The sequence below is a fragment of the Grosmannia clavigera genome (assembly GCF_000143105.1).
Source record: "Grosmannia clavigera kw1407 unplaced genomic scaffold GCSC_108, whole genome shotgun sequence".
NCBI lineage: Eukaryota > Fungi > Ascomycota > Sordariomycetes > Ophiostomatales > Ophiostomataceae > Leptographium > Leptographium clavigerum.
The window spans coordinates 253190-279621 of record NW_014040837.1 but is presented as its reverse complement, the minus strand read 5'-3'; the positions used below and the strand labels follow the sequence as shown (position 1 = coordinate 279621).

General features: G+C 55.7%; 10 protein-coding genes across 10 annotated transcripts; 5 read left to right on the top strand and 5 right to left on the bottom strand.

The window, feature by feature from the left end:
* Positions 1–875: 875 nt before the first annotated feature.
* CMQ_6980 (fatty-acid amide hydrolase) lies at positions 876–2573 on the bottom strand (the record flags this gene model as incomplete). Its single annotated transcript, XM_014320666.1, has 1 exon — positions 876–2573. The coding sequence occupies one exon, from the start codon at positions 2571–2573 to the stop codon at positions 876–878; it is 1698 nt and encodes a 565-aa protein (XP_014176141.1).
* Positions 2574–3887: 1314 nt separating this feature from the next.
* CMQ_6915 (uncharacterized protein) lies at positions 3888–4790 on the top strand (the record flags this gene model as incomplete). The annotated part of the gene is made up of 1 exon (XM_014320601.1): positions 3888–4790. One exon carries the CDS (start codon positions 3888–3890, stop codon positions 4788–4790), a length of 903 nt encoding a protein of 300 aa, XP_014176076.1.
* A 1050-nt stretch (positions 4791–5840) lies between these two features.
* CMQ_7008 (shikimate 5-dehydrogenase) lies at positions 5841–7034 on the bottom strand (the record flags this gene model as incomplete). The annotated part of the gene is made up of 1 exon (XM_014320694.1): positions 5841–7034. The coding sequence occupies one exon, from the start codon at positions 7032–7034 to the stop codon at positions 5841–5843; it is 1194 nt and encodes a 397-aa protein (XP_014176169.1).
* A 777-nt stretch (positions 7035–7811) lies between these two features.
* Positions 7812–9206, bottom strand: CMQ_6510 (trichothecene 3-o-acetyltransferase; the record flags this gene model as incomplete). Its single annotated transcript, XM_014320196.1, has 1 exon — positions 7812–9206. One exon carries the CDS (start codon positions 9204–9206, stop codon positions 7812–7814), a length of 1395 nt encoding a protein of 464 aa, XP_014175671.1.
* Positions 9207–10153: 947 nt separating this feature from the next.
* Positions 10154–11542, top strand: CMQ_6911 (pth11-like integral membrane protein; the record flags this gene model as incomplete). The annotated part of the gene is made up of 4 exons (XM_014320597.1): positions 10154–10351; positions 10417–10453; positions 10510–11029; positions 11089–11542. 4 exons carry the CDS (start codon positions 10154–10156, stop codon positions 11540–11542), a joined length of 1209 nt encoding a protein of 402 aa, XP_014176072.1.
* A 1283-nt stretch (positions 11543–12825) lies between these two features.
* On the bottom strand, positions 12826–14892 carry CMQ_6850 (ferric-chelate reductase; the record flags this gene model as incomplete). The annotated part of the gene is made up of 1 exon (XM_014320536.1): positions 12826–14892. One exon carries the CDS (start codon positions 14890–14892, stop codon positions 12826–12828), a length of 2067 nt encoding a protein of 688 aa, XP_014176011.1.
* Positions 14893–15233: 341 nt separating this feature from the next.
* Positions 15234–15692, top strand: CMQ_6591 (high affinity copper transporter; the record flags this gene model as incomplete). Its single annotated transcript, XM_014320277.1, has 1 exon — positions 15234–15692. One exon carries the CDS (start codon positions 15234–15236, stop codon positions 15690–15692), a length of 459 nt encoding a protein of 152 aa, XP_014175752.1.
* A 1021-nt stretch (positions 15693–16713) lies between these two features.
* CMQ_6930 (mitochondrial ATPase, aaa-type) lies at positions 16714–18178 on the bottom strand (the record flags this gene model as incomplete). Its single annotated transcript, XM_014320616.1, has 2 exons — positions 16714–17669; positions 17743–18178. The coding sequence occupies 2 exons, from the start codon at positions 18176–18178 to the stop codon at positions 16714–16716; spliced, it is 1392 nt and encodes a 463-aa protein (XP_014176091.1).
* A 1119-nt stretch (positions 18179–19297) lies between these two features.
* On the top strand, positions 19298–20644 carry CMQ_6534 (ankyrin unc44; the record flags this gene model as incomplete). The annotated part of the gene is made up of 1 exon (XM_014320220.1): positions 19298–20644. One exon carries the CDS (start codon positions 19298–19300, stop codon positions 20642–20644), a length of 1347 nt encoding a protein of 448 aa, XP_014175695.1.
* A 1730-nt stretch (positions 20645–22374) lies between these two features.
* On the top strand, positions 22375–26226 carry CMQ_6654 (tbc domain protein; the record flags this gene model as incomplete). The annotated part of the gene is made up of 1 exon (XM_014320340.1): positions 22375–26226. One exon carries the CDS (start codon positions 22375–22377, stop codon positions 26224–26226), a length of 3852 nt encoding a protein of 1283 aa, XP_014175815.1.
* Positions 26227–26432: the final 206 nt, after the last annotated feature.

Here is a 26432-nt window from a genome sequence, read left to right as displayed (position 1 = left end):
CACTTTCGCCTCCCTCTCATAATCTACGGCATCCTCCGACGGTGTTCAGACCCCTGCAACGCTGTCTATTTCATGTATATAAGGAGGCTTTTCAGCCTCCTATTCAGAGAGCTTTCTCGCTCTTCAACTTAATACACCTATAATAGTGATATATTCACACCCCCTTCGCTACCCCTGCGTAGCCCCACAAGGATTTAAAGAACTTATTACCTTGATGTGTTATATACCAAACTATTTACTGTTTATTTGGAGGGATATTCTAGAAGGAATGTATATTCGTGTGGTGTCTCCATTAGTTAGCCATTGTCTCCTTAATTCGCCTTTTTCAGGACAGCGATGGCAATCACAAAAAAAGAAAGTCCTAATTTGACTCCGTAATACTGCAAGCAGTGTGTAGAAATTGCCCAGACAAAACTGTAGCTATACGTTTCTTATTTTTATAAGGCCGCGCTGAAGGCGCTGTTCACAGAAGTCAGCGTTGTTGGGGATACAGGGCGAAGGAAGTACGCGCGGTTGGTAGAGCTGATGCAGGGAAAGCTTGGGCTGTCGAGCACGCGCAGCTTTAGCTACGTACTATCACAGTGGCGACCGCTGGCCGACTTGGTGAAATGCTTTGCCATCAGAGCACTTTTATTTGTCGGCAGAGGGTTTGAGACAAAGGCAGCAGCGAGACAGACAGAGGCAGTAGCTGTAGGGCCAGTCTGCTTCTTCTGTCTGTCGCTGAAGAATTCACAATCAACGGTACGCTATCATGGCGATTTATTGTGACAAGTTCTTCTTGACATTCACTGGTTGATCGGGTTACAATCATACGCGAACTGCTCGATTTCTGGTAGTAAATAATGTAATTCATCTGCCAACTACAAATTCCGTGACTAAGGTAGATCAAGAGCATCCTTCAAGACAGCCATGGCGCCAAACAACTCATTATCGCGATGCTTTCTCGCCACCAACTGCAGAGCAATGGGCGCCCCTTCAAAACTGGAGGCTTCCCAGAGCGTCTTCACATGCTTGCAAGGATCGCTCAGGGGCACATAGCTACTGTCGTAGTGCTCGCCAGCCTGAACTTTGACAGGTGTCGGAATGGACACGCCTGGATAATCGACGAGATTGTACAGCGACGTGTATGTCCAGTAGAAGCTGGAGTCATGGGCACTAGCAGGACCGACGAAGCCAGGCCCAAGGACGACATCGACGTCCTGGTCCTGCCAGCTCTGAGCGAAGTCGTAGCGGAACTTATTTCGCTTCTGGCGCAGATCGTTGACGGCTGCAGCAGAGGTCATGCCGTCTGGAGCCTCGTCTTTCCAGATCCAGTCGCTAAGAGGGTGAAGCGGCTCGCCGGTGGATGTGATGACGTCACGGCTGGCCTGGCCGCCATCAGGCCAGTAAATTTTGCGAACCAGGTTCCAGCCCTCGGACGCACCGAACGGCGTGAAGGGCTTGACTTCGATGAGCCCAGCCAGCCTGGGATCGGCCAGGCGCTCGCGGGCCCAGGCGATCGCCCGCGTCACGGGCGGCTGAGGCGTGATGAAGCCGTCGTGGGCGATGATGCCGACCTTGAGGGGCTTGGGGCCGCGGGGGGTAGCCAGGCCGGTCCAGGGAATGGGAACGAGCTGGAGATCCAGCAGCAGGTGAGGGGCTGGAGCATCGCTGGGGCCGAGGACGGCGGTCATGAAGAGGTCGAGGTCGCGCATGCTGCGGCCCATTGGACCGGTAGAGGCGACGACGTTGAGCTCGGCAGCGGAAGTGGTGGGCAAGAAGTTGCGCGTCGGCAGCCTATAGGAGGTGGATTTGAAACCGTAGATGCCGCAGAAGCAGGCGGGCCCGCGGACACTGCCGCCGATGTCGGTGCCAAGGCCAAGGACAGAGCCCTTCATGGCCAGTAGGGCGGCCTCGCCACCGGAGGAGCCACCGGCCGAGAGGCCGATGTGGAAAGGGTTCAGTACGCGGCCCCAGAGCGAGTCGCTCTCGAGGTGCATCAGCGTCTGGGGCTGGTTGGTCTTGCAGTAGAAGACGGCGCCAGCCCGCCGTAAGCTGGCCGTTATTTGGCAGTCTTCCGCATCCAGGCTGACGGTGGCGAGGCAGCCGGCCGACGAGAACGTATTCGCGATCGGGACATGGTCTTTGATGCTGATGGGCACGCCGTGCAGCGGTCCCAGAGTGCGGCCGTCGTTCTCGGCCTGGTACTTGTCCAGGGCTGCGGCCTGTTCGATGGCTTCGTCCATCCACCACTGTGTCAGGCAGTTGGTCAGCTGGTGCGCGATGATGGCACGCTTCGCAAAGGCCGTCACCACGGCCACGGCACTGAGCTTGCGCTCGGCAATGGCTGCTGCCAGGGCCACGGCATCGTAGTCCTCAGTAATGTGGATCTCCTCGGCGCTCAGAATCCCGCACGTTGCCGGGATGCCGGACACGTCCGTGGGCGGGTTCCGAATCAGCGTTTCAGGCAGCCAATACTCGCGCGGCACCTTTTTGGCAAAGGCGTCCAGCACGGCTGCCTTTTTGGACTCGAACTCGGCCGTGCCCAGCGGCAGAGCCTTGGCCTGGATAGTGATGAAAGATGGAGATGCCATGGTGCGATGCTGTCTGTTTTGGATGCAAGAGTATGGAATTAAGTCAATGGCGGGGTGGCATTCGCTTCGTCGGTTTATACGTTGCCAAGGACGATCCTCAGGTCCGAGTTTACATATGCGGCGCGATAAGAGAAGTTATATACCCGAAATGAATTCTGCTTTGATTGGCTGCGAGCCAGTGGATGCAATCCGCAGCTTCGAGCCCAAAGGCGATTCACAGCCGTCAGCGCAACAGCTATCGTAGAGGGGCATGTTATAGTGGAGGCCCATGGCCAATAACATGGTCACTGATCGGCTCGCTGATTTGCTGAAAAGTGTACTTTAGTTATCTTTGCCTTGGGAGTTACCTTATTCTCGTCCATGTCGACAGTCCAACCTAACCTAATTTGTATAAAGATACGCCTATGGAGTACTCCATAGAGCTTGACCAGACAGCTTATCGACCAATGAGACAGTGGAGTTTCCGCCGAAAAGATTTTAGACGATATGTTAATTCTACGAGCCGGAGTCGGCGGTCCGGCCTGCATGAAACCGCTGCGGGCGGGTATGTTGCTAGTATTGCCAGCTTTGGGTTTCAATCATGCAAACGTGTCCTGTACATTGTATTGTTCTCGACTTCAAATCTACCGACCACATACGCTGACCTGCGGCTAGAGGTTAAGTGCGTACGGAATTCGTAAAACTAATCTTAGTATGTCAACTTTGTAGAGACATGGCCGGAGAGTTGATCTACATCGTTTAGCTAAATGTTTCGGCTGAGGGCTGTATCATCGAGGTTTCTATGAAAGGCGAAGCACGTGTGAGACGGAAACAGCAACAAGCGTGAAGGGAAAAAGTTGGGGTGCAATGAACCACGGGTTTAATGGATTAGATAATATGAAAGAAGAGAATTGGCGCCGAGATCATGTGTAGTCAGTCTGTAGCCGTGGTATAAAAACGGGGGCCTTGCGCTGATCTGCTACAATAACGTAATGCGTAACAGAAAGGAGAAGTTTATGACATTATGATCGGGAGCTTACAAACAGAGTAAGGCAAGCATGTGTAATTTGATGGCCTCGATGCAACGGCTGCTGTCACTGATTCACCAAGCCCCAACCAATTAGGGTCTCGAGGCGATGCGTGCGGTGGTGAACGACATACTGTACAACAGTTGCAAATATGCCGATTTTTCAGAGTGGCGAATTTGGTCACTTTCGGAGGGTTGCAGTAATCACCATATAGCACGGCTTTGCTCTGCGAGCCAGTTCTGTTGATACAGCCGTATAAAAGGTTCACTGGTCGTACTATCCAGCAAGGAAATTTCGAGACAATCTAATGCAACGGCCAAGTTCAACAGATCCGCAAACAGACTATGGCTCTTCAGCCGAAGCAGCCCAGTCGAGCGAGACAGCAGTCGGCCAGGACGTCCTGAGCAACGACGTAACAGATGTCGTTCCAAACATGCACCACGACCAAACCAACCCGGCAGTACGACCACTCGACAGCTCTGAGCCCTACTCAACCGTCCCCTACCACCAAGAAGATCAAGGCAGCCAGCATGTCGTGCCCTACCTGGGCGGGACTACCACGGCAAGCTATCTGCCATACGAGTATACCACACACGAGCTAGTCGCACCGCCCACCTACATCTCCGCGGACTCGTTGTCACAGTTATTTGGAGACGTCGAGATGCTCGAGCTGCCGAATGTATCCGGCAATCTTCACGCCCCCCCAACGTATTCCAGCCTGAGCGCGCAAGGCCGCATGAGCAGAGTGCGGCGGGGATATATGGCGTTTATCGACTTTCGCAGAAAGCCTCACATAGCTGTAGGGGCATCTGTTGTGCTCCGTCCAGCCGCGACAGTGATCATCGTGTCCGACCTAGGGGCCATCTTCGCGTATATCAACCTGACCATCGATCGTGATGGGCTGCACCGACTTGATTTAGGGCATCAGATGCTGCAGCTGATGAGCTTGCACAGCAGACACAAAGAAACACATTTCCCCGTCCCTGGGACGCGCACCATCTGCGGGTTGTGGCTGTTGCCGGACAGCCCTGAATCGGACGCTGAAGTGCTGCAACATGCGCTCCTCGGGATTCTCCTTTCTCCAGAAGTGCATGTATATCGGCCGCATGCGGGTGCTCCCAATCTACCGGGACTGGCCTTCACCTTGTTGGAGAACGGACAGGGAGTTGTTTATTTGGACAACGAAAGGATAGAGCGAGTCGGGAGTTAAGGCTGGTCTCTTATGGTTAAGAACAGGTGCGGCCACGTATATGGTTTCAGCAATCTGAAGAATCGCTGAGAGCATCGTGACAGTTTGTGAACACTGTAGTGACTTGGTGAAAGTGTATATAGGTGTGAGCTGCTATACTAGCTGCTGGAGTGACATATTAGTTAAATTTGTGAGATGCCTCTCCTGGTTATTACCATGACAAGGGTCCTTTCAGCTGCTCACGTCCTTTTTCCCACGGCAGACGCATGCTATAAATATGGGTTCTGCTGCCGGCATGCGGAACCTTTGCTTGTAGGGAAAGGCGCACACAACATCACACCTTTTAGGAAGAAGATACACGGCCTTGCAAACAACACTGCGTTTTGTCGCCCCAAATACGACCCCTCATGTCTTTGTCTAGCCATAGTCGTTTCAATAATCTGCTGGCAAGCGGGGCGCTAAAGAAGGTCTCCTTAGGCGACGTGTGCTTTGTGCATTTCCCGTCCCGGGCAGCTATAGGGACGAGTGTCCGCCAACCTGGCATTGTCGTCTTCATTGTGTCTGTGCAAGGTGCCGTCATGGCCCATATACGGCTGCCACCGGACCCGACCACGCCGTTCGACGCTTGCGTGGATAGCATAATGGAGCAAACACGGACACTGTACTTCGGAGCCCGTTGCTATTTTCCGAATCCGGGTACGCGCATTATCTGTGCTGTCTATGGGAACACGGATTCACAGGCCAACTACGTCTATTACATCAATGTATCACTGGGTGGTTACGGCATTCCTGTGGAGACAAAATATATTAGCCTCCATGTCGAGGGCAGCTCTACCTCTAGAAAAGTGTATAAAAAGGTGTTTTCCGAGAGGGGACTCGTGACTCTCTAGAGTACAGGGAAAGCACAGGTGGCCACCGGTTTTATTTGGGAAAACATCGACCTGCTTACTATCTGCTTGGAGAATGAAGAGAGGCTCGCGTAATTGTACGAGAGGCATCTGTATGCTATGCGAAGTCCTATGCTCATAAGTCATGATTCACTTGGGTGTTCTTCTGTTCGTTGTAGGTCGTCTAGAAGTGGGCAATCGTCGTGCCTACACCGCGTGCTGCCCCGAGCTCGAGGAGGGCCCGGCCGATAGAGAGGTCCATGATGCCGATGCCGACGCTCTTGTAGACGACATTTCCATCGCACAGCCAGGCGGCGAGCTGTCGATCCTCTAAGGCACTCAGAGTGCTGCGCATGTGCAGCAGCTCGCCGGTTTCGAGGAGATGGCCGTCGGGGAGGTCAGCCTTGACGAGCTCGCCGGCCTCGACGGCGCAGGCATCACGGCTATCTACCACGATGGTGCTGCCGGTGACGTCGATGGCGGTGGGTGGCCTGTAGGAAGCCGGAAATATGTCGTCGGTGGCGATGGTATGCAGCAGGACGGGGTCGAGTTCCTGCATATCGAGCTTGTAGGAGCCGATAGCCGAGATGAAGCGGGTCTTCGGTTTTCCTTCGACAGCCGCACCAGTCAGCCATGCGGCCGGAAAGACGGGGGAGGTCGACGGGGTGGTGCAGAAGACGACGTCGGCCTGCTGGACGGCCTCTCGGACGGCCTCGACGTCGGCGGCCTCGGGGGACAGCACCCGGAAGGCGACGTGGTGGAGCGTAGCGTCGGCACTCCCCTGCTGGGCCTCGTCCATGGCGCGCAGTTCGGCCACAAGCTCAGCCGCGCGTGCGGCCGACCGGTTGACGATAGTGACAGCGGCGATGTCGGCGCGTCGCAGCACCAGGGCCAGACGGATGTGCCAGAGGGCCTGCTTGCCGGCGCCAAAGACGACGATCCGGGCGGTGGTGGCGCGGTGGCGATACAGCAGGATGGAGCCGAGAGCGGTGCGGAAAGCGGTCAAGGCGGCGGCATTCAGCAGACCGATGGCGCGGCCGTCCTGGTCGCAGATGAGGACGACGCCGGTGAGACCTTTGGGAGTGGATGGTGATGGTGATGGTGATGGCGATGACACTGGCATCGATGCTGGCGCGGGCAGCGGCACACCAACCACCTTGACAGACACGCCATCAGCCAGCGTCGCCGGCATGAACAGCATGGTCGGCCCGCCTGGCCGCGTGACACCCTGACGATGACATTGGTACTGCTTCTCGTCGCCGACAGAATAGGCCTGCAAAGCGTCACCGAGGGCGCTGAAGAGGTCCTCCAGCGCGGCCGCGTCAAGGCTGGCCAGCAGGCTGCGCACGTCGCCGTCGGAGAGGACGTGCAGAGACATGGAACGTTCCGAGGGGGTTGGGGGTGACAGGGCGAGCGAAGATGAAGACCAGGTCTCAGACGGCCAGTTCCCGATGTTGGCCGGCAAGCGAAGATTACTAATGACGCAATAAAATGGAAAAAGCCCTGGACCCACTCGGATAAACCCCGGTACTTTATGATCGGCAAAAGGCGGTTATAACACGACCATCAGATCGACAGAGTAACCCAATAAAGCAGATTGCGCCGAAGATATCAGCAACATATCGTGTGGACCGATCGGTTTGCGAGTACGCGTACGGAGTATTCCGTATAGCAGTGGTAGCCGCGTAACTCTGATGTTACATTGAAGCTGCCGCAGCCATTTCCGTCCCGTCTTTGCCCCTGCGATCATCATACGGAGAAGGAGAATGTCCAAGCCGTCCCCAGCACTGGCAATGTTGCATCAATACCCCTTTCTGGACCTTTCACGGCGATCAGATGTCTGAAGGCCGGATAGACGCCCGGGAATACGGAGTACCAATGTTGAGTCTGCGCCGACTTGCTCGTCATACGAGTGAGTATCCAACCTTCCCCAGCCTCGACCATGGTTCGGCCGAGAATACGAAGCAGGTGCTTTAGTTTCAAATGAACATGTACAGGATCGCGGGAACGGATGCGAATATGCTGCTCTCGATTCAATCTATGCAAACATACTCGCAGAAAGATAGTACATTGTATACGAACAGGGGCAAGCACTCAACCTCTCGGCTCAAAGGAAACGCTCATCGGAAGAAGAAAAACAAAGATCCGCACCATATCAGCGGGCCTCGGCAAACCTGGTCCACAGGGGCTCGTGCAGCAGCCTGTCCAGGGCCTCTGTCTCGACCCCCACGAGGATCTCCATTCCGCCATCAGGCAGCGTGGGCAGTGCCACCTGCAGGCCATTGATCACGCCCACTTCTGGGCACCGGACCGACTGGATCATGCCCAGGCCCGAGCCCCAGTCGAGGCCGTACAGCTCGAAATTGGCCCAGGACGACTGCACGCAGTGGTTGCCGGGCACGTCCAAAAAGGCCGTCGGAACGAGTCGGTCGACGTCCTCGAGCCCGTCGATGATGGTCACCACGTCGCCAGTGAAGTGCTTGCCAGCCCGGAGGATTGCCTTGCGGACCATCCCCGCCAGGTCGGCCAGGCTGAGACTCGACAGGATCTGCCGGATCGGCGCCGACACGGCCACATACTCGAGGAAGCAGCCCAGCGTGTTTGGGTGCACCGGTGGATCCGTCCGCAGCCGGCCGTCAATGGCAATGTTGAACACCGACACGGGGTCGCCTTCGAGCGAGTCTAGCGGCGACTGCACCGCCATCACGGTGCGCCAGAGAAGTGCCGAGAGCGCGTCATTGGTCGAGATCCACTTCTGGCGGTGCGCCCTCGAAGCCTTGACCGGCGAGGCCTCCGCCTTGAGAGCCGCCAGCGAGGCCGGGGAGAAGTAAAACACCTGGCCGCGGTGGTCCTGCGACAGCATCTTGGGTGGCGCCCCCTGCGGCGTAAAGGGAATGAGCGTGTACTCGGGGTGGTCTGAGAGCCGTCCGGGGTGACGGCCGGTCGATCGCATGACGAGCTTGCGATCGCTAAAGATGGCCGGATCCAGCTTCAGCGGCTTTGCAATCTCGTCTCCACCGGCCCGTCGGCACTCCTCGGCCCAGACCTTGGTCCAGGTGAAGAACGTGTTACCGTCTCCGACCATGTGCAGGATGCACCAAGTCAGAATTAGGCCCCCCTGCACAAAGTTGGCCTGCACCAGCGAGATCGGCAGCTCCTCGCCCGGGCTCGGCCACACGGAGCGGCGCAGCAGCAGCTCGCCGTCGAACGCGGATACTGGGAAGTTCTTCGCCTTGAGCTCGGCGTAGCTCATGCAGAAGGCCCCCGGTGCCCGCAGATCTTTGACGACCAGCTGCTGCTCATCCTCACCCAGCACCTGCAGCATCATCACACCGGCCTGCTTCGTCGTGTTGTCCGGTACGGCCTCGCATCCCACAACCGCAATTTTCTGGATCAGGCCGTTGTAGCCAGACTGGAGCACTCTGGCCACCTCGGCCATGTCGTAGTTCTCAGGAAGCTCAAATGGAAAAACATAACGGAGGTAGCCCTTGGGCCCGACACGCTCCAGGGCCGTCAGGGACAGGATCTTGGACTTGTCTTCCAGCAACATGATGGTAGTAGTTTTCAAAATCAGAATAAACAAGAGACTCGAAGAATAGGATGGGGTATAGGGAAAAGGTCAAGGAAGAACTCGACAGAGGATGGCCTGCCTGATATACGCTCCACTCGACAGGTCAGTTCTCCTTAACCCATATCCAAAGAAGGGTCCTGCTGCGTAGTATGCTCTCTTTCATAAGGTCCTTGTGTACTCGTACGAAGGGCAAAGAAGTCCAGTCGTATGTCTGATTGTGCCGAGTGGGGTCTTGACCGGGAGGAAATTTGCTCGCCAACCCTGCTTTGGACTGAGGTTGCACCATTGCGACCCCCTATGTGCTGTGGATATACGGGCTACTACTCGCCCGAACGGCTTGCATCGTATCGGCAGACGGCCATACTGCCGCTTTTGGGAGCAATGTCAAGTGCCAACACCATATCTGGACTGATCAACTGGGCATGATAAGACCAGGAACCAAACTACGACGGATCCTGCCAAGATATGCTCTTTATATGCCGTGAGGTACCGTGGACCACAATCCGTTGGCCAATGCCTCGGCTCCGGACAGGATTCCGACTGGTCTGCTTGTAAGAGGAGCAAATCTAGCACGGGCCGGAAACAAAAGTCCTATGCACGAATGCTTGATGCCGAGTACGAGTATTTCCACGATGCTACGGACAACTCCAACATTTCTTGGTTGATACGGGGCCCTGTATGTACCTTGGCTCTCACAATGTGATACCGTTCTCTGTACGTATCTGATCACATATTACTTACGATGGACAGTTTCGGCGTCCCAAAAAGGAAACCCCCCTATTCCCCATTTCAGACGGTCGGTGTGCGCTGATGAGATTCTAAGGATACTAGATCAGCAGACTCGCATGTGTCCTAGAGACTCTGCTCGTCCCGTTTCTGTACATTCTTTCAGCAGCACATTGCTAGTCAATGTGAGCAAGCAGACAATGGATCCAGCCATTCTTGCCGTCTTTGGGTCGGCGCCCGATGGCATCAACCTCAAGGCAAACCGAGCCGTCCAGAACGACGCGGCTGCTATTACTGTAATCATTCTGGCATTGATTGCAGTCATATTTCGGTTCATTGCGCGCTCCATCCAGCGAGCTCCTATCAATCGTGACGACTGGGTGATTATCTTGGCTCTGGTAAGAGACGCTCTACAGCCTACATAAGCAGGCCTCTTTCGGCTAACCTGATTGCCTCTCTGGAGCTGTTTGTCATGGGTACTGTCGGCATGAGTGTGGCCGGTGCGTTTGCCCCATTCCCCTTGTGACAGCTGTCCTGCATGCTAACGGGGTCCTAGGCGGAGCTATCGGTGCTGGAAAACACATCTGGGCCACTGACATGGACCAGCTTACACTCATTTTCAAGGTGATTGCGCCTGCTCTCAGTCTTTTCAGCACAATTCGTAACGGGGGCTTGACTGACAGCAAGCAGATTCTCTACTCATACACGTACATCTATGCGGCTTCTTGCGCGTCGACAAAAATCTCCATCCTTCTCTTTTACCAACGCATCTTTCCCTCCATCAACACGGCCTTTAGGCTTTCCGTCATGGTTGGCTACTTTCTATCCTTCTCATACCCCCTCATCATCTGGGTGACAATGGCCAACTGCTGCAAGCCTCTGTCACACTATTGGAATCAATTCAGCGGGGCCAAGGGCAAATGCATTGATGTCAACAAGTTCTTCCTCGCTCTTGGCATCATCAACATGCTCAACGACGTCATTATTCTGTCCATTCCAATTCCTCTGATTCTAAGCCTGCAGCTCTCTCTCCGGAAGAAAGTGGCCGTGACCGGTATTCTGCTTCTAGGGGGCTTGTACGTATCCCTTCTTATATTTCTCAGTTCCTATCCCCATTGACATGTCTTTCTCTTAGTGTATGCGTTGCCAGCGCCCTCCGCATATACTACCTCACTGTCTTTTCTTCGTCCACAGACCTGACCTGGGTTATGGGTCCCGTTTTTATATGGTCTGCCATCGAGCCCTCGATCGGTATCGTATGCGCCTGTCTGCCGCATCTGGCGCCACTTTGGAAGCTCTTCCATCTCAAGGTCACAAACGTCTCTAGCGGACAAAAGTCAGGCGCCAACTCTGCCGGTACTCCTTGGCGGTCTACGGGCGCCCAGCCCTACAGCAGCAATTCTCGATTCGCCTTTGGGGGAGACAAGATGATGAAACTGGGACCCTCTGACGACGAGATTGGCCTGACCAACCAAGCTACAGCCGGCTCGACCGTTGGTAAACCACGCTCGTCTGGCTCCGGCTCCGAGGATAATATCAATGGCATCATCGTCAAGTCTACATTTGTTCAAACAGTATCTTTGAAGTAGGCCGGTAAATTCTTTGTGTTAGCTTATATCTTGTTTAAAAATTTTACACTTTCTACTACAAAGTTTTTACATGCAGCGATGCGATGAACCACCGTACACATTTCATATCCGTATGATTTGGGTCAACTTGAGCTTTCTCCATCTTCGTTCCGGGGGCGTATAAGTAGTCAGCTCGGCCACTAAGAAGAATTTGAAACTAAAGTTGCTCAAAGCCTCTTATCCTGCAGCTTATATGAGAAATATTCCCTCGCTTACTTTGTTCCATGGGCTATTTCAATTTGATTTAGCAACTACAAACACACCCGACAGCACGTATGAAAAATCCTGTAACGTTTGGATTTTCAATACTTCCATCTAGACCGCCTTTACTGTGCGGGTTCCTCGACGTATTTCAAACGACACAGGTACTTCCTGTAGCCCTCCACTGCTTCATCGGACTGATGCTTGCCTTTGGGATCGATCCTACCAAGGATCGTCTCGTAAAAGTCCGCATTGATTTCTTGTTCGCACCAACGCGCTTCCAAAGCAGGAGTGCGTCCGTGTGCATTTTCCGTTCTCAAGACCACCACAGCCATATCCAGGCAATGCTCGTCTAAGTAGTCGCTCGTCTCGTCTTCCAGTAGCTTGCTATCACCCCCGTCTCCTCGTCTCTAGGAATCCAGCAACCGCGAGACATCCGGTAGCTGTTTCGGACCACGTCGAGATCGCTTTGGTGCACACTACAGTGCATGGCCGTGTTTCAGGCTTTATTTTGACAGACCAGATAGTTGTACTTCCATTTTCGAAAGGGATTAAACCGAGTGCTCATAAAACCAGCAAGGTAGCGGATCGCAAAGAGCCGGCCGTGTTCAGCCACGTGGAGCTAAGTATTGCCTGTGTCTGGGTCTGTGGCCAAGTTCAAGCGCCCCTGACAACCGAGATAATGACGCGGCGGATCATGAAAGAGCTGTATAACGTAAAGATGGCGGAATATATCATCTTCATCGCCAGTTCTGATTGCTTCCTGGGTCCCAGCGATTGCCTTAGACCCATCTGCTGTGAAGGCTCGACTGTCAATATTTTAGGTAGAGCGACTTGTTGCCACGGGACGGGCTATAGCAACCAAGGATGCCACAGAATAGCGCGCTTCTATATGCTGGGTCTCTACTGGTAAGATAAAGGTGGGCATGTTTATATCACGTGTAGGGCCATCTCAACAAGTTGGAAATTCTCTGGTTGTAATCGATCTGATTATAACCTTACTGGCTACCGAAAATTATCAACTTTCTGCTTCTATTATACTATTACTCCAACCGGTCATCACGTACAAGACGGATGTCGTAACGGGCATCACCTTTCCACACCTTGGATCCGGATGCACAACTGGCAACGGCCGTCCGGAGGTCGCTGATCATGCCGCCTGGACCGGAGGCGAAGACGACGGTAGGCCCGCTGGTTGTAGAGTCGACGAAGTCAGACACGATCGCGGCGATATCGGGGTGCCTTGCAGCGGCATCGGACGAGTTGGCGTCGCCGCCTACCTGGACGTCCAGTGAGGGTGGCGAGTCTGCCGGACAAGAGCAGCAGGCGTTTTTGTCCCTTTCCTTCGCCTTCTCGTCATCGCTCGAGCCTGAAGCATCTTCTACTGCCGACCTGCAGCGGGTGTGTATGAGGCGAATGCGCAAACGGAGACTGCATGACTCGCTTTGGGTGGCGCGCTGCAGTAAATCCAGCTCATGACGCGCCCACTCGACATTGTCAGCATAGCGCATGACCCAGACGAGCTCCACGATGCGGTCACTGCAAGAGGAGCCCATGGCCATGCTGCGCTCGGCTATAGCCAGAAGCACGGGGAGAACATAGGCGATGCCTGTGCCGCCACCGATGCAGAGGACATTGTTCTTCTCGGCGGCAGGAGAGAGGATGTGGCGAGAGTTGTCTTCGCCGTAGGGGCCGGTAATGATGACGGGGGTAGTAGCATCGGTGGTGGGATGGAGGGCTAGCTTCTGGGCTGTCAGGGCGGCCAACTTCCGGGTCTCGCCAGCCTTGGCACGGATGAGGTACGAATGGACGACACGGCCGCCGCGGACAGTCGGCTTGTTGAGCGGCGTGAATGGATGGGACTGCCATATGCTGATGTCGGCAAAGCAGAGGTAAAAGTGCTGGCCGAGGTGCCACTCGTCCTGGTTGTGTTCCAGGTCGAGCCGGACGACGTCTCCGGCCTCTGGATCGTCGGGAAAGAGGCGAAGACGTGCCGGGACAGAACGGAAGCCAAAGCCATCACCCTCGGGCAGCGGACGGTAGTGCAGCAAAGCGGTGCGAAAGAGGCGAGCCAGCCGGTCGGCGGCCCAGAAGAGCAGCGACGGCAGCAAGAAGCAGCGCAGCCTGGCCCAATGGCCCCAGCAGGCGCCGATGTAGACGACTGCGAGGACGTAGTGGGCCTTGCGGAAGAGCTCATAGCCGGTTCGGCGAACGGCCCAGGGTGTGCTAAGGAGGGCCAGCAGGGCCAGAAGGACGACGGCGACGAGGCCCCAGACCATGTACGGCTGGACGATCCAGTCGGCACCAACGCGCGGCTGCGGCTGGTACAACCGGGCCTCGATGACGGTCCAGCCGATGGTATGCAAGGCCACCTGCACGCACATGAGGTAGCCGAGCCAGCGGTGAAGGAAGTTGAAGCTCTGGTACGGCACACCGGTGAGCAGTGACAGCACCGACTCGCGGCTGCTCAGCAGGATCGAGAGCGGCGTCAAAGCAAAGGCCAGCACGCCGAGTCGGTCGGCCCAGGGACCGAGGCTGGTCCGCGTGTTGTAGACGCCCGCCAGCTGCTTCACGGGCGTCACCCAGGTGTCATAGACGATGCCGACAAACGACCAGACGGCCAGGTATCCGACCAGTGCGGCCAGGACCATCACCTGCAGTCGCGTGGCGTGGCCAAAGATGCGGCTGAGCGGGGCCTCTCGCTGCAGAAGCTGGGTGCTCCAGGCCGAGAGAGCGCATTGCAGCTTCTGTAGACCTCCGGTTCGGGGACGAGACTGTCCGACCAGCGGCTCGTCGGCGGCTGCTGATATGGCATCGCTCGTCGGCAAAGACGGCACCGAGGAGGACGCGCCAAGGCTGTAGTGAAGGACGGCCCAGACGAACAAGACGCCCAAGATTGTGGCCCATAGAATGCCCGAGTAGAGCATGCCGGCGACGTGGGCATTGTACACGACGTCCAGGTACGCGCAGGACCCGGCATCATTTGTGCAGGGAAGCACGCGGCTGGCATATCCCCAGTAATTCACTGTTGTCGTGTTGGCCTGGCCGTAGTCTTGAATGTGGCGAGGCTCGCGGACGAAGCCTGCGGATGCTGATCCTAAAATGGCCATTTTTTTCTGTGAGTCGGGAAGGATCCGGTGCAGAATATACCAGAGGATATCTGGAGATGTAAATACACTTTTGTCGTGGGTCTGCCAAGCCTGCGAGCAGGGACCTTGAGCACGTTTCTACGGCTTCCATTGGCCACACCAACAACTTGCTCAATCAAAGAGGAAGAACCATTTTCGAACGTGTGTTTCCAATCTGCGCAATTCTTTCCTTTGACAAATTCTACAGCCTGCATCGGTGCCATAATGGACGACAGCATGAGCGGACATTCTTCCTGCCAGTCATCGGTGTGTCTTTGCAGCCATATATCTTATTTGTTGTGGACGCTTACCAATACTATCAGATGTTCTGGAACTGGGACACCATCGGCACCTGCTACATCTCTACGTCGTGGTACATTGAGAACCATGGTATGATGGCGGCCACCAGCATTGGCACCATCCTTCTGGTCGTCCTGGTGGAGTTCGCACGTCGACTCGGCAAAGAACTGGACGGTCTCCTGGTACGCCAGTTCCACCACCAGGCCGCTGCCGTAGGCCCACGGCCCATGACCGTTGTCATCCGCGCCAGTGCGCTGCAGCAGATGGCACGTGCCATCCTACACGCCATCACGTTCGGCGGTGCATACATTGTCATGTTGCTGGGCATGTCCTTCAATGGCTATATCATCATCAGCATCTTTGTGGGCGCAGGCCTCGGAAAGTTCTTTTGCGATTGGCTTGTCGTGCGGGTGGATGCCGGAGAGGGCAGCTGGAACAAAGGTATAAAAGGCATAGAGGAGACGACGGTCTGCTGCGGGTAACTGTTCGTACACCTCGGGTAGATCATGCAGATAGAACGCTCATGTAAAGTTGTGTTCAATTAAAAGAAGACTGTCTAATAACGTGCTGCATCATAATACACAGTCATCGTCGATATGCTCAACATTGTCTTCCACTCACTGTCCGGATAATGTTGTTGTCCGGGCGATAAGTACTGTAAGATTCCCTTTTTGTTGAAGCCTGTCGATCCGCCTCTACTTCGGCGCCGGCATAGGAGTCGGGATCGGCTTAGGACGGGCTTTGGGCTCTTCTAGTCTAGCGAAAACGGGAACAAGGTCGCAGGATAGGTCTTGGGCGGCCATAATGTATACTTCGATCGAGTAGAGGCTGTCTCGGTTGTGCAGATTGTAGTTTCTTGTTGATGGATCTGGCACGATTCTGTCAAAAAGAGATATTCAAGGAGAGTCTTTCTATCTCCTTATTTATACCCTGAAATTTCAGCTGGCCAGGAAGTCATGCTTGCACAGACAAGTTGCAGGTGAGTGCGTGTGCAACGACAAATGGGTGAATACCGGCGAGTGAGCCATGACCATGGACTGTGGAAATTAGAATAAGGATCGTGAAGCAAGATGGGTGAAAAGGTCACGGTTAGAGTGGTCCCTCATCGGTGAGGCCTAGTTGTTCATGTTGTGACAGCTGTTTTTGGTGGTGCAGCTAGTCCGTCTCGAAATAAGGAAACATGCAACCTAGATACAGCATAACCCCGAAAAGGAAAGCTTTGGTGGCTATCTTTACCTATCATCCAATATACAGCCTTTTGACCTCACGTATCGCTTGGAAGAAAACTCTGCTAAATGTATCATTTAATTAAGACGTCTCAAAGCCAGCATAGAGCGCACGCAAAGTGTGTTTATTCCGCTATCATCTAGTTCTATATTATATATACAGAGAGTAGATAGAGAGGGAAGAATAAGAGGGGAGCGAGCGCTCGCAAAGTACACAAAGAGAAAAGAAAGAAAAGTACCTTGTCGTACTATAAAAACATCATCCTCCCCCAAACTTTCAGCATGAGACAGGCGCTTTCGACTTGTTCACTGGGCCGCTCGCGCCGCTTCTCTGCACTGTATCGCCATGCTTGTTGTGGAACTCCTGAATCTTGGCCACCGTATCCGCCACCGGGGACGGATGCGTCTCGCGCTTGGCGTAGGCAAAGTGTTCCTTGCGCAGGACGCGGCCGCAGCCAATCTTGCATCTTTCCGCTGAGCCAGAGCTGTCATCCACCGCCGGGGCACCAGATGCCAAGTTTTGAGCTTGGGGCTGGTCTGCTTCTTCCCGCAGGGCCCTCAGGGCGGCCGAATACACGAGGTTCTTGAGGTCGGAGCCGCTGTAGTTCGGAGTGACCTTTGCCAGGTCGGAGAGGCTCACGTCGGGAGCCAGAGATTCTCCGCGCACGTGGATCTTCAAGATCTCTTCGCGTGCCGCCGCGTCTGGCATGCCGACCATGATGCGCCGGCCTAGGCGCCGCAGGATTCCCTCATCAATATCAAACGGCCGGTTTGTCGCCGCCACGATGGTGGGGCTCCTGGCGCCCCGAGAGCCGATCCCATCCATGGCCACAAGAAATTCGTTGAGATACGATTGGTAGTTTTTGTTGGACTCGCTCGAGCGCGAGCGGAACAGGCAGTCAGCCTCGTCGATGAAGATGATGCAAGGGTGCTCCCGTTTCGCAAGCTTGAACAAATCCTTGATCATCTTCTCACCGACGCCGACATACTTGTCATGGATGTCGGCGCTAGATATGGCCAAGATCTTGGAGCGGGCCTGTTTTGCGAGGGCGCGGACGAGCTGCGTCTTGCCAGTCCCGGGTGGCCCATACAGCAGTACTGACGGCGGGGCACCCTTGGACAAGATACCGTAGCTGAAGGCGTCCGGATAGTCGAGCGCCAGGGTGAGGTTCCCAAGAGCCTCGATCGTGTTCGAATGGACGTGAATGTCATCAAAGGACACTTGGATCGTCTCTGAGAAGTGTCCGTCAGCACCAGGGCTGCTCTAGAAAGACGCATCATTGTACGCTCTTTTCGGCGCACTTACTGGGATGAACAATGAATCGTCGCAAACCGTCAACCGCAGACTTTCTGGGCCACTCGTCCTCGCTCGAGTCGAGAGGCGATACTATGGTTCTCTCGGGGGGGACACTGCTAGCATGAGTCGGCGTAGAGGCATCTATGATGGCCATTCCCGGTTCTTCTGTTTGTGATTTTTCGATATCAACGGGCTGCAAAAGAAATTCTGCACGAAGGCTGCCCGAGGAAAAGAAGCTATACGGAGACTTTCTGGGTCGCTCGTCGCTCATGTCGAGAGAGGACTCTCTAGTCCGCTTGGGGGATGCGATGCTAGCTTGAGTCGGGGTAGAGTCATCTATAATGATCACTTCCGGTTCTTCTGTTTGAGCTTCCGTGTTCCTAACAGGCTCCGGAATCAAATTGTCGCCAGCATATATGCTGGAGAAGCTCGGTAGTGGCTCCATGGTGTGATTGAGCTGGTGCTGGGTAAAGTATGCGTTAGCCTCGTACTGTTTTGGTCTGTGGCTACTTAGCTCAGAGGATTGTGGACTAGCATGAAGGGGTGAGAAGTACCTTATATATACCAGAGGTAGGCAACCCGTTTCTGGCAAGGTTTAAAATTGTTCAAATGGCAAGAACTGGGCGGGGGAAAGTTCTCAAAACGTTCCCTAGGAGCACAAACGTTTTTGCACATTTTTCTGATGCCGAGATGTGGTAGCCCGGGGATGAGAAAGGAGGCGAAGCTCGACGCAATCCGCCTCGCGTAGGGAGGCCTTGCTGACGTATTTTCCCAAACGTTTGTTGAGGGCTGAAAACGTCGATCATTGGCCCAAACTGACAGGGGCCAGGAAACTTTCTTACATACATAACAATGTGCACAAATGTCTCGGGCAGCTTCGGGCGGAAAAGTTTCCAGGTGTAGTGAGCATTGATTGGGCTGTACTCGAAAAGGCGAAACTTTGTTGATATGGCTGTGTAGGTGGCTTATGGAAGACCGCAAAAATAGAACAGGAGTGATCAGAAAACAAACGATTGATGGAAAGTTTGAACTTTGTAGATGGAAGGTGAACAGAAAGTTTGTTTTCTAGGACATATATAAAGGCCATGCTGTTCCACCATCATGCTTCCTCTGGTGCAGGTCAGTTATTAGGACTTTAAGCTCCTCGGTATTTTTTAGTGTCTCTACTCTTTTAACAGCACAAAGGTCTTGAACATGTTGGTAACTCCAGCCTCTCGGTTGTCTGGCCCGCTGAAACGTGAGTGGGAAAATCACAAAAAAACCATCAAAGACCTTTATATCACGAAGAAGAACACGCTCAAAGATGTCATGAGATTTATGGAGGAAAAAGGTTTCAAAGCCAGGTAAGCAGAGCGCACACAGACATCAGTGGCAGTGCTTACTCATCATGGACTCAACAGTGAGCAGCAGTATAAAATCAAGCTTAACGACTGGGGAATATCTAAGTACAAGAAGGCAGGGACGCGGGAGAACAGGACTGGTCAAGCAGACCTACATCTAGGTATCATCCCCTGGATGAACACCTCGATAACACTGGGCGCAAATTTCGTTACAGTCTGCTAAGATGCTTTTCCCAGATCAAGTTGAAGCACCGCCGACGACATCAGAGATTGTCGCAGCTGAAGATTCCCAGCCGTTGCCTGTTGCCCAGAATCCTCTGGAATTCTCCAACAGTCTGGTGGACAACATTGACTTTGATCAAATCGGTTATGGTAGAGACAGTGACTTCAACATCTCCTACTGCCCTGCCCCCTTCCAGCCCATGAACCTAGGCACCCTTACCAGCACGAAGCTACGTCAGCCCATCCACCAGGCGGCCCAATCCGGGAACCTTGCTATGGTGAGTCTTCTTCTCGAGCGGGCTCCGGCCTGCGCGGGACTGGCCGGCACGGATGGGGCTACGGCACTCGGGCTGGCCGCCCAGGCTGGCCACCTAGAAGTGGTCCGACTGCTGCTCGGGTACAGCGGCGTGAACGTGGACGTGCCGGTGATCGAGACTCTGCGCACGCCCATCCACCAGGCCGCGCAGGAAGGCCACATTGATATCGTGCGGCTTCTGCTGTCGGGCGGCGCGGCGGCGGACCCGCATGACAACAACAACGTGACGCCGCTGTGGAGTGCAGCGCAACAGGGCTTCCATGAGATCGTGCAGATCCTGATCCACGCGCAGGCCAACACCGAGGCCGCATCGGCAAACGGCAACCGGCGGCCAATCCACCAGGCGGCGCAAAACGGGCACCTGGAGGTGATCAAAATGCTGCTGGCGGCCGGTGCCGCCGTCGAGCCAAGCGTCGGCAGCTACGACGACGAGACGCCTTCGCCGCTCTGGCTGGCGGCGCAGCAGGGCCACTACGAGATCGCCAAGCTGCTGATCCGCAGCAACGCCAACGTGGACTTCTGCATTCACCCGGCCCGCCGCTTCCCCATCCATCAGGCGGCCCAAAACGGCTGCGTCGACATAGTGGCTCTCCTCATCCAGCACGGTGCCGAAGTCAACGCGCGCGAGGAGGACGGCTGGCCACCCCTTATGATAGCGGCGCAGAACAATTTTACCAAGATCATTGCCCTGCTGCTGAAGAACGGTGCAGACGTCAACGCCGAGGAGAAGGACGGCGCGACCGCGTTGTGGATTGCCTCCCAGCAAGGGCACTCGGAGGTGGTCAAGATGCTCCTGGAACGCGGCGCAAAATCGTTCCTGACCAGGTCTGGCCGGAGGCTGCCGGTTCACCAGGCGGCACAAAATGGACACCTGGAGGTGATTAAGATGCTGCTGGCGGAAAACCCCAATGACGTGTACGCCGAAGAGCAGGAGGGCGTCACACCGCTGTTCCTAGCTTCGCAGGGAGACAAACCTGGCCACATCGACGTTGCTCGCTACCTTTTGGACCAAGGGGCCAGTGTCGTTATCTAACGAGTCTTCTTTTCCCTCGTGTTGTAGTCGTTTTGCTGGGCTGTTTTGATATTTTTTGTACTTGCCTCACGGTTGCAATTTGTCACAGTGAGAGAAGCTTGAGAGGGGAGGGAAGGGTAACGGTTTGCAGATTGTCAAGTTTTCAAGACCAACTTACTTATAGCACGTATTTTTCATGGCTGAAGATCTCACTACCACAGCTTTGTTCCTCATTCTTCCACCCGTATATTTCACCAAAAATGAAAATGTACTAGAAACGTTCCTCTGCTACTTATCCGTTAGGTCGAAGAACTCATCGCTAGCCATTGCCTGCGGCACCGGCTGCTTACCGGCCAGCCGGTCGCGCGCTTGTTCTCCCACGTTAGGTAAAAGCGCATTAGGGCGCAAAGCATGATCTCTTTTTACAAGCAAGTGAAGGCAGCGCAGAAGGTAGTTGCGTAGACGGGTGCATCGAAGGGGGAATGCAAGGAACTGTGCTTCTCGACCCTTTATTACTGGACTTCTTGCGTAGGATATTGCCATGACTCTGTCGTAACGGTCATCTTTCTCGGAGTTGCAGGTTGCTCAGATTTGCAACCTCTGCTTGTCGGTCAGCCATATTGCCTATTTCTGTTGCTCTTCTACTCTACTCTGAAACAAGTGTAAGAACTCAAAGCACCTGTGAAAATTCGACCAAATTCCTCGGCTACGCAAAACGAAACACGTAATCCCGAAAAGGAAAGAAAAAAAAAAGAAAAAGAAAAAAAAAAAAAAAAAAAAAGAAAAAAAGAAAAAAGAAAAAAAGAAAAAAAGAAAAAAAGAAAAAAAGGAAAAAAAGAAAAAAAGAAAAAAAGAAAAAAAGAAAAAAAGAAAAAAAGAAAAAAAGAAAAAAAACGTGCAGCAGCGAGTATTCGCTGGTCGTCACCGACCCAACTACTAATCCGCCGATTACTGGTTTAACTCGGGGAGAGCGGACGGGATCCCGTGTTTTCCAGTATCTATGGCCGTACGTGGCAGAATGTCGGCGGCTGACGCCTAAATACGGAGTACGGAGTACAAGAAGAAGATGCGTCGGCACACAACGCCGTGCCGGAATACGAGAGGTAAGATTGCAGTTACAGTCACGTGACAGAGGTCACCAACGGCTTCTCCATCTGGTCATTTCGACCGACATCCTGTTGGTCATGAGCCCTGTCGTTCTGGTTGAGGATTCCCCCCTGCACACCTGCACACCTGCACATCTTGCATGCACCCCACAGACCGGCCGCAGTGCACACGTTTCATCCCTGTATTGCATTGCTCCGCTGGTGGCAATCTTGGGATATTATTAGTGCTTGAACACGTGACCCGCATCATCGACCACTAAAATTAGTGCTGGTGCCTCCTGGGAGATGATCACCCATTGGCTTGAGGTTCATTCCTGGCAAATGCCCCTTCGCTCGGAAGCTTCGCCTCTTCATTCCATTCGGCGCAGCTCGAGCTCTATTCTTATTTGCCGTCATTCTCCTCTCTTGTTTTCTTTCCCTTTTCTTCCTGTCCTTCTCTTACCTGTTTGACCACGAATTCGCGTCAGATGAACTCGCCTGCAGATCGGCCTGGTTCCAGCAGCCATCGATAGCTGCAGCATCAGCTCTTCCGTCTTCCCCTCTTTTCTTCTCTCTCTTGTTCTCTCTCCCGCCGTCTCCGTTTTCGCCCAACCGCCGTCCGCCTGCCCAACCAGCCGCGTGCCGACGAGCCATGCTGCTACGGCCATGGATCGCGACGACGCCTCCATCTCTTCTGCGACTGCTGGTCCAACGAGCGCGGTCGCAGCCGCAGCTGCAGTCGCAGTCGCCGCCAACACGACCACGACCACGGCTACGGCCACGGCTTCGCCAGCTGCTTTCGCGACCATAGGGACGATCGCACCGACAGCGCTGTCGCGATCCGTCTCGCAGCAATCGACCACGTCCAGCCGCAGCCACCGGTCACGACGAACGGCCAGCCAACGAGGCAGCAGTCGCGTGCGCATGGGACTGCCTGGACTGCCATCAGGCCTCGCCGGCTCGACGACGTCCAGCGGCAGCGCCAGCGTGACCTCGGACGACAACAAGTCGCTGACCTCCTTTCCCTCCTTCTCGCCCGAACTGCCTCCTTTTCCCCTGTCTTCGGCCAGCCGACAACGACATCTCGCCGGCGTCGCCTCCTCCAACACTTCCATCGTCGACAGCCTGCTGAGCAGCGGCCTGCCACCACCGCCAATGGTGTCGGCTTCTGCACCGACCATCAGCTCCATCGCCTTTGCCTCCGCCTCAGGCTCCTCCTCCCACTCCTCGTCCTCTCTTGCCGCTGCCCGCAGCGCCCTCTTCGATGACACGCCACCTTTCCAGAGCAGTCGGGTGCTTCCGGGATCGCTACACCTGACCGACGACGCCCACCTCGCCCGGCTGATCGGCAAGCACGGAGCTGTGGCCCTGGTCCGACAGCTGGCCGAGGACCTGGCGGCGCGTGATGCACAGGTGACGACGCTGCGAGCGCGGGCCGCTGACCGCGAACGATTCTTGCGCAAGCTGTTGCAGGAGTGTGCTGGCCTGTCAAGTCTCGAGGTGGAAACGCGCTTTCGCACCATGGAGCAGGAACAAGAAGCACGACTGCTGAGCCAGGCTGCTGCTGCTGGTGCTGATACCCAACACACATCCAGACCTGCTTCCCTGGCTTCACATCGTGTGTCTGACCTGGTTAGCGACGCCATGGCCGACGATAACAGCCTGGGGCTCTATCAAGCTAGGGCTGGCCGCAGCGATGACGACTGCTTTGACCCCTTTGCGCCCTACGGCATGGCAACGATCCGGGCTACCAGCAGAAGTACCAGCGCAAGCCGAGCCACGACCACGTCGGCACCCAATACCGGCACGACCAAGGGTTGGAAGGACTACCTCTGGGGTGGCGGGACCACCAAGAAGTCCAGCCAGGCCGGCAGCGTCAATGGAGACAACGCGTCTATTTCGTCGCAACAGCAACAACAGCAAACCGGCCAGTCGACCGTGGTGCGAGCCCGTTTGCCAACCGGCAGTGATCGCCGCACTGTCCTTGCCGACGACGTGTTCCGGCCGCCGCTGTCCATCACAACTGAGGGTGAGGGTGAAGCGGTCGGGAATGCGCCGCCACGGAAACCGTCTCTGGCAAGCATGGCTCTGCGGCTGGTCGGCGCCGGTGGCAACAGCAATAAAACGACCACAGAGGCGCCATCGACAGTCCGCTCACCTGTCCGCTCGTCTCGTGCAGCCACACTGCAAGGCGGCGGGGCGTCCTCCAAAGCTGGCCCTCGGTCATTGACGACGATGCGGCGGACAGCATCGGCGCTGTCGGTGCGTGGTGGCGTGTCGACGCCCCAGCACATTCCCGGAGCTCGCGGTGGTGGCGGCAATAGCAACGGTGGTTCCGGGGCCAATCGCAGCCAAGTGGCGGAGCGTTGGGGCGAGATGAATGAAGCAAGTCCCGGTGGCACTGGCACTAACGGATTCGCACGACCGGAGACGTACGGACCCGTGGAGATGGACACAATTCTGCCGTTGGAAGTGCAGCCGCCGACGTTGACGCACATGTACCACCGCTATAATAGCGAGGGGTATCTGATCGACCGCTTCGGCTTCATCTATGATCAGCGCCGCAAGCGGCGCCAGCGTGAGGCTGCCCAGATGGCCCGCCACATGAAGCGGCGCAGTCGACACTCAGAGACGCTCAGCATGGGCCGCTCGGGGCGGTCAACGCCGGCTTCGCTACGGCTGCATGGCGAGGACGATGTGGACGACGAGGACGAGGACGATGATTACGTCAGCAAAAAGAACGTGAATATTGCCGATGTGGTGGAGTCCGGAGTCGATGGCGGTGTTGACGAGAGCGGGCGATCGAACAGTCCGACAACCGTTCTGGACGAGGCACTCCTGCGCGATGGAGCCGACGACAAGGACGGCAAAAGCGGCAGAGAAGTGCCGGCGAAGCGGTGGCAGGACTACCTAAAGATTGCCACGTTCCCGACGGAGCTGCTGTCCCACACTCCAGCCATGAGCGACACGCATGTGGAGGTGATCACGGACGACGACGACGACGACAGGGCCAGCGGAACCAACATAAGCGAGCTGGGGCCCAAGTCACCACGGCTGATGACAGCCGACGGTAGAGGGTTTGCGCCGTCAACGACGACGACGACGACGGCGACGACGATCACTGGAGGCGACAGCGACTCAACAGTGTCGGAAGCAAACCAGACCACAGCAGTATCTGGACAGATGTTGACGGTACCGACGACAGCTGAGCAGCAGCAGCAACAACGACGACAACAGCAGGAAGAGAGCGACAGAAAGGCGGCGACCCTGGTGAAGGAGGACGTGGAGCCAGTGCGGTTGCTGCTCCAACAACTGAGCGAGCTACACGACGCGCTGCAAAAAGAGCGGACGTTGCGGTGGAACGAGTTCATGCGCAAGGTGCGAGCCGAGCGACGACGAGAGAGCGAAGCAGCAGCAGCAACGGCAGCAGCGGTGGCAGAGTCGCGGTTCCTGCGGCCAACAGCAGTGATGCCAGAGACGCGGCTGGCCGACGGCGAGATCGTGGGGGTGGCTGGCCTAGGCAACAAAGGAAAGCTGGGACGGGCCAAGTGGAATGAGTTCCGGGCGCTGGTGCTGGGGGGAATTCCGGTGGCACTGCGGGCGAAGATCTGGGCCGAGTGCACGGGAGCGACGAGCTTGCGGGTGCCGGGAGAGTATGAGGCGCTGGAGCCGGGCGAAGACGAGGCCGGAGTGGACGGCGACATTTTGGTGCAGATTCAGGCGGACATCCACCGAACGCTGACGGACAACATCTTCTTCCGGACGGGGCCGGGAGCAACGAAGCTGCGGGCAGTGCTGCTGGCGTATGCACGGCGCAACCCAGAGGTGGGCTACTGTCAGGGCATGAACCTGATTGCGGCGAACCTGCTGCTGGTGACGCCATCAGCAGCGGATGCCTTTTGGCTGCTGGCGAGCATTGTCGAGACGATCCTGCCGGCAGGCTACTATGACCACTCGCTGGCGGCCAGCCGGGCGGACCAGCAGGTGCTGCGGGGGTTCGTGGCCGAGGTGTTGCCGCGGCTGTCGGCGCACCTGGACGCGCTGTCGATCGATCTCGAGACCATGACGTTTCCTTGGTTCCTCAGCGTCTTTACCGACTGCCTCAGTGCGGAGGCCCTCTTCCGGGTCTGGGACGTGGTCTTTTGTCTCGGCGATGGCAGCGCTTTCCTGTTCAGCGTCGCGCTCGCCCTGCTCAAGCTCAACGAGGCCGCCCTGCTGCGCTGCGACACGCCCGCGGCCGTGTATACGTACATCAACCACCAGATGACGAACCATGCGATCAGCATCGACGGGCTCGTCCAGGCGTCCGAGGCCCTGCGCCGCCTCGTCCGCCGCGACGACGTCGACGTCCGCCGCGCCCGCGCCATGGCCGCTGACCGCGTCCTCGTCGCCGAGCGTGCCGCTGCTCTCGAGGCCGTCCAGGCTGCTCGACGTGCGCGTGCTGCCGCTGTCGAGGCGAGAGAGAACGTGCTGGAGGAAATTGCCGACGGGATGGAGACAGCCGGCGTGGACTCGTGAGAGGAAGAGCGGAGCGTGGAACATGAAGAGGAGAAGGAATGTGATGGAGATAGAGTGTGGATTTGTCGAGACATGTAAATGTCCATGTCAGATTGTTGTTTTTTTTGTCTTTCCAGTCGTTTCGGGCTTTTTGTACTCTAGGAGTTTGACTCTCACTGATACCCCTTTGTACACTTGTGGAAAGAATGCAGAGTTCCATTTACGGG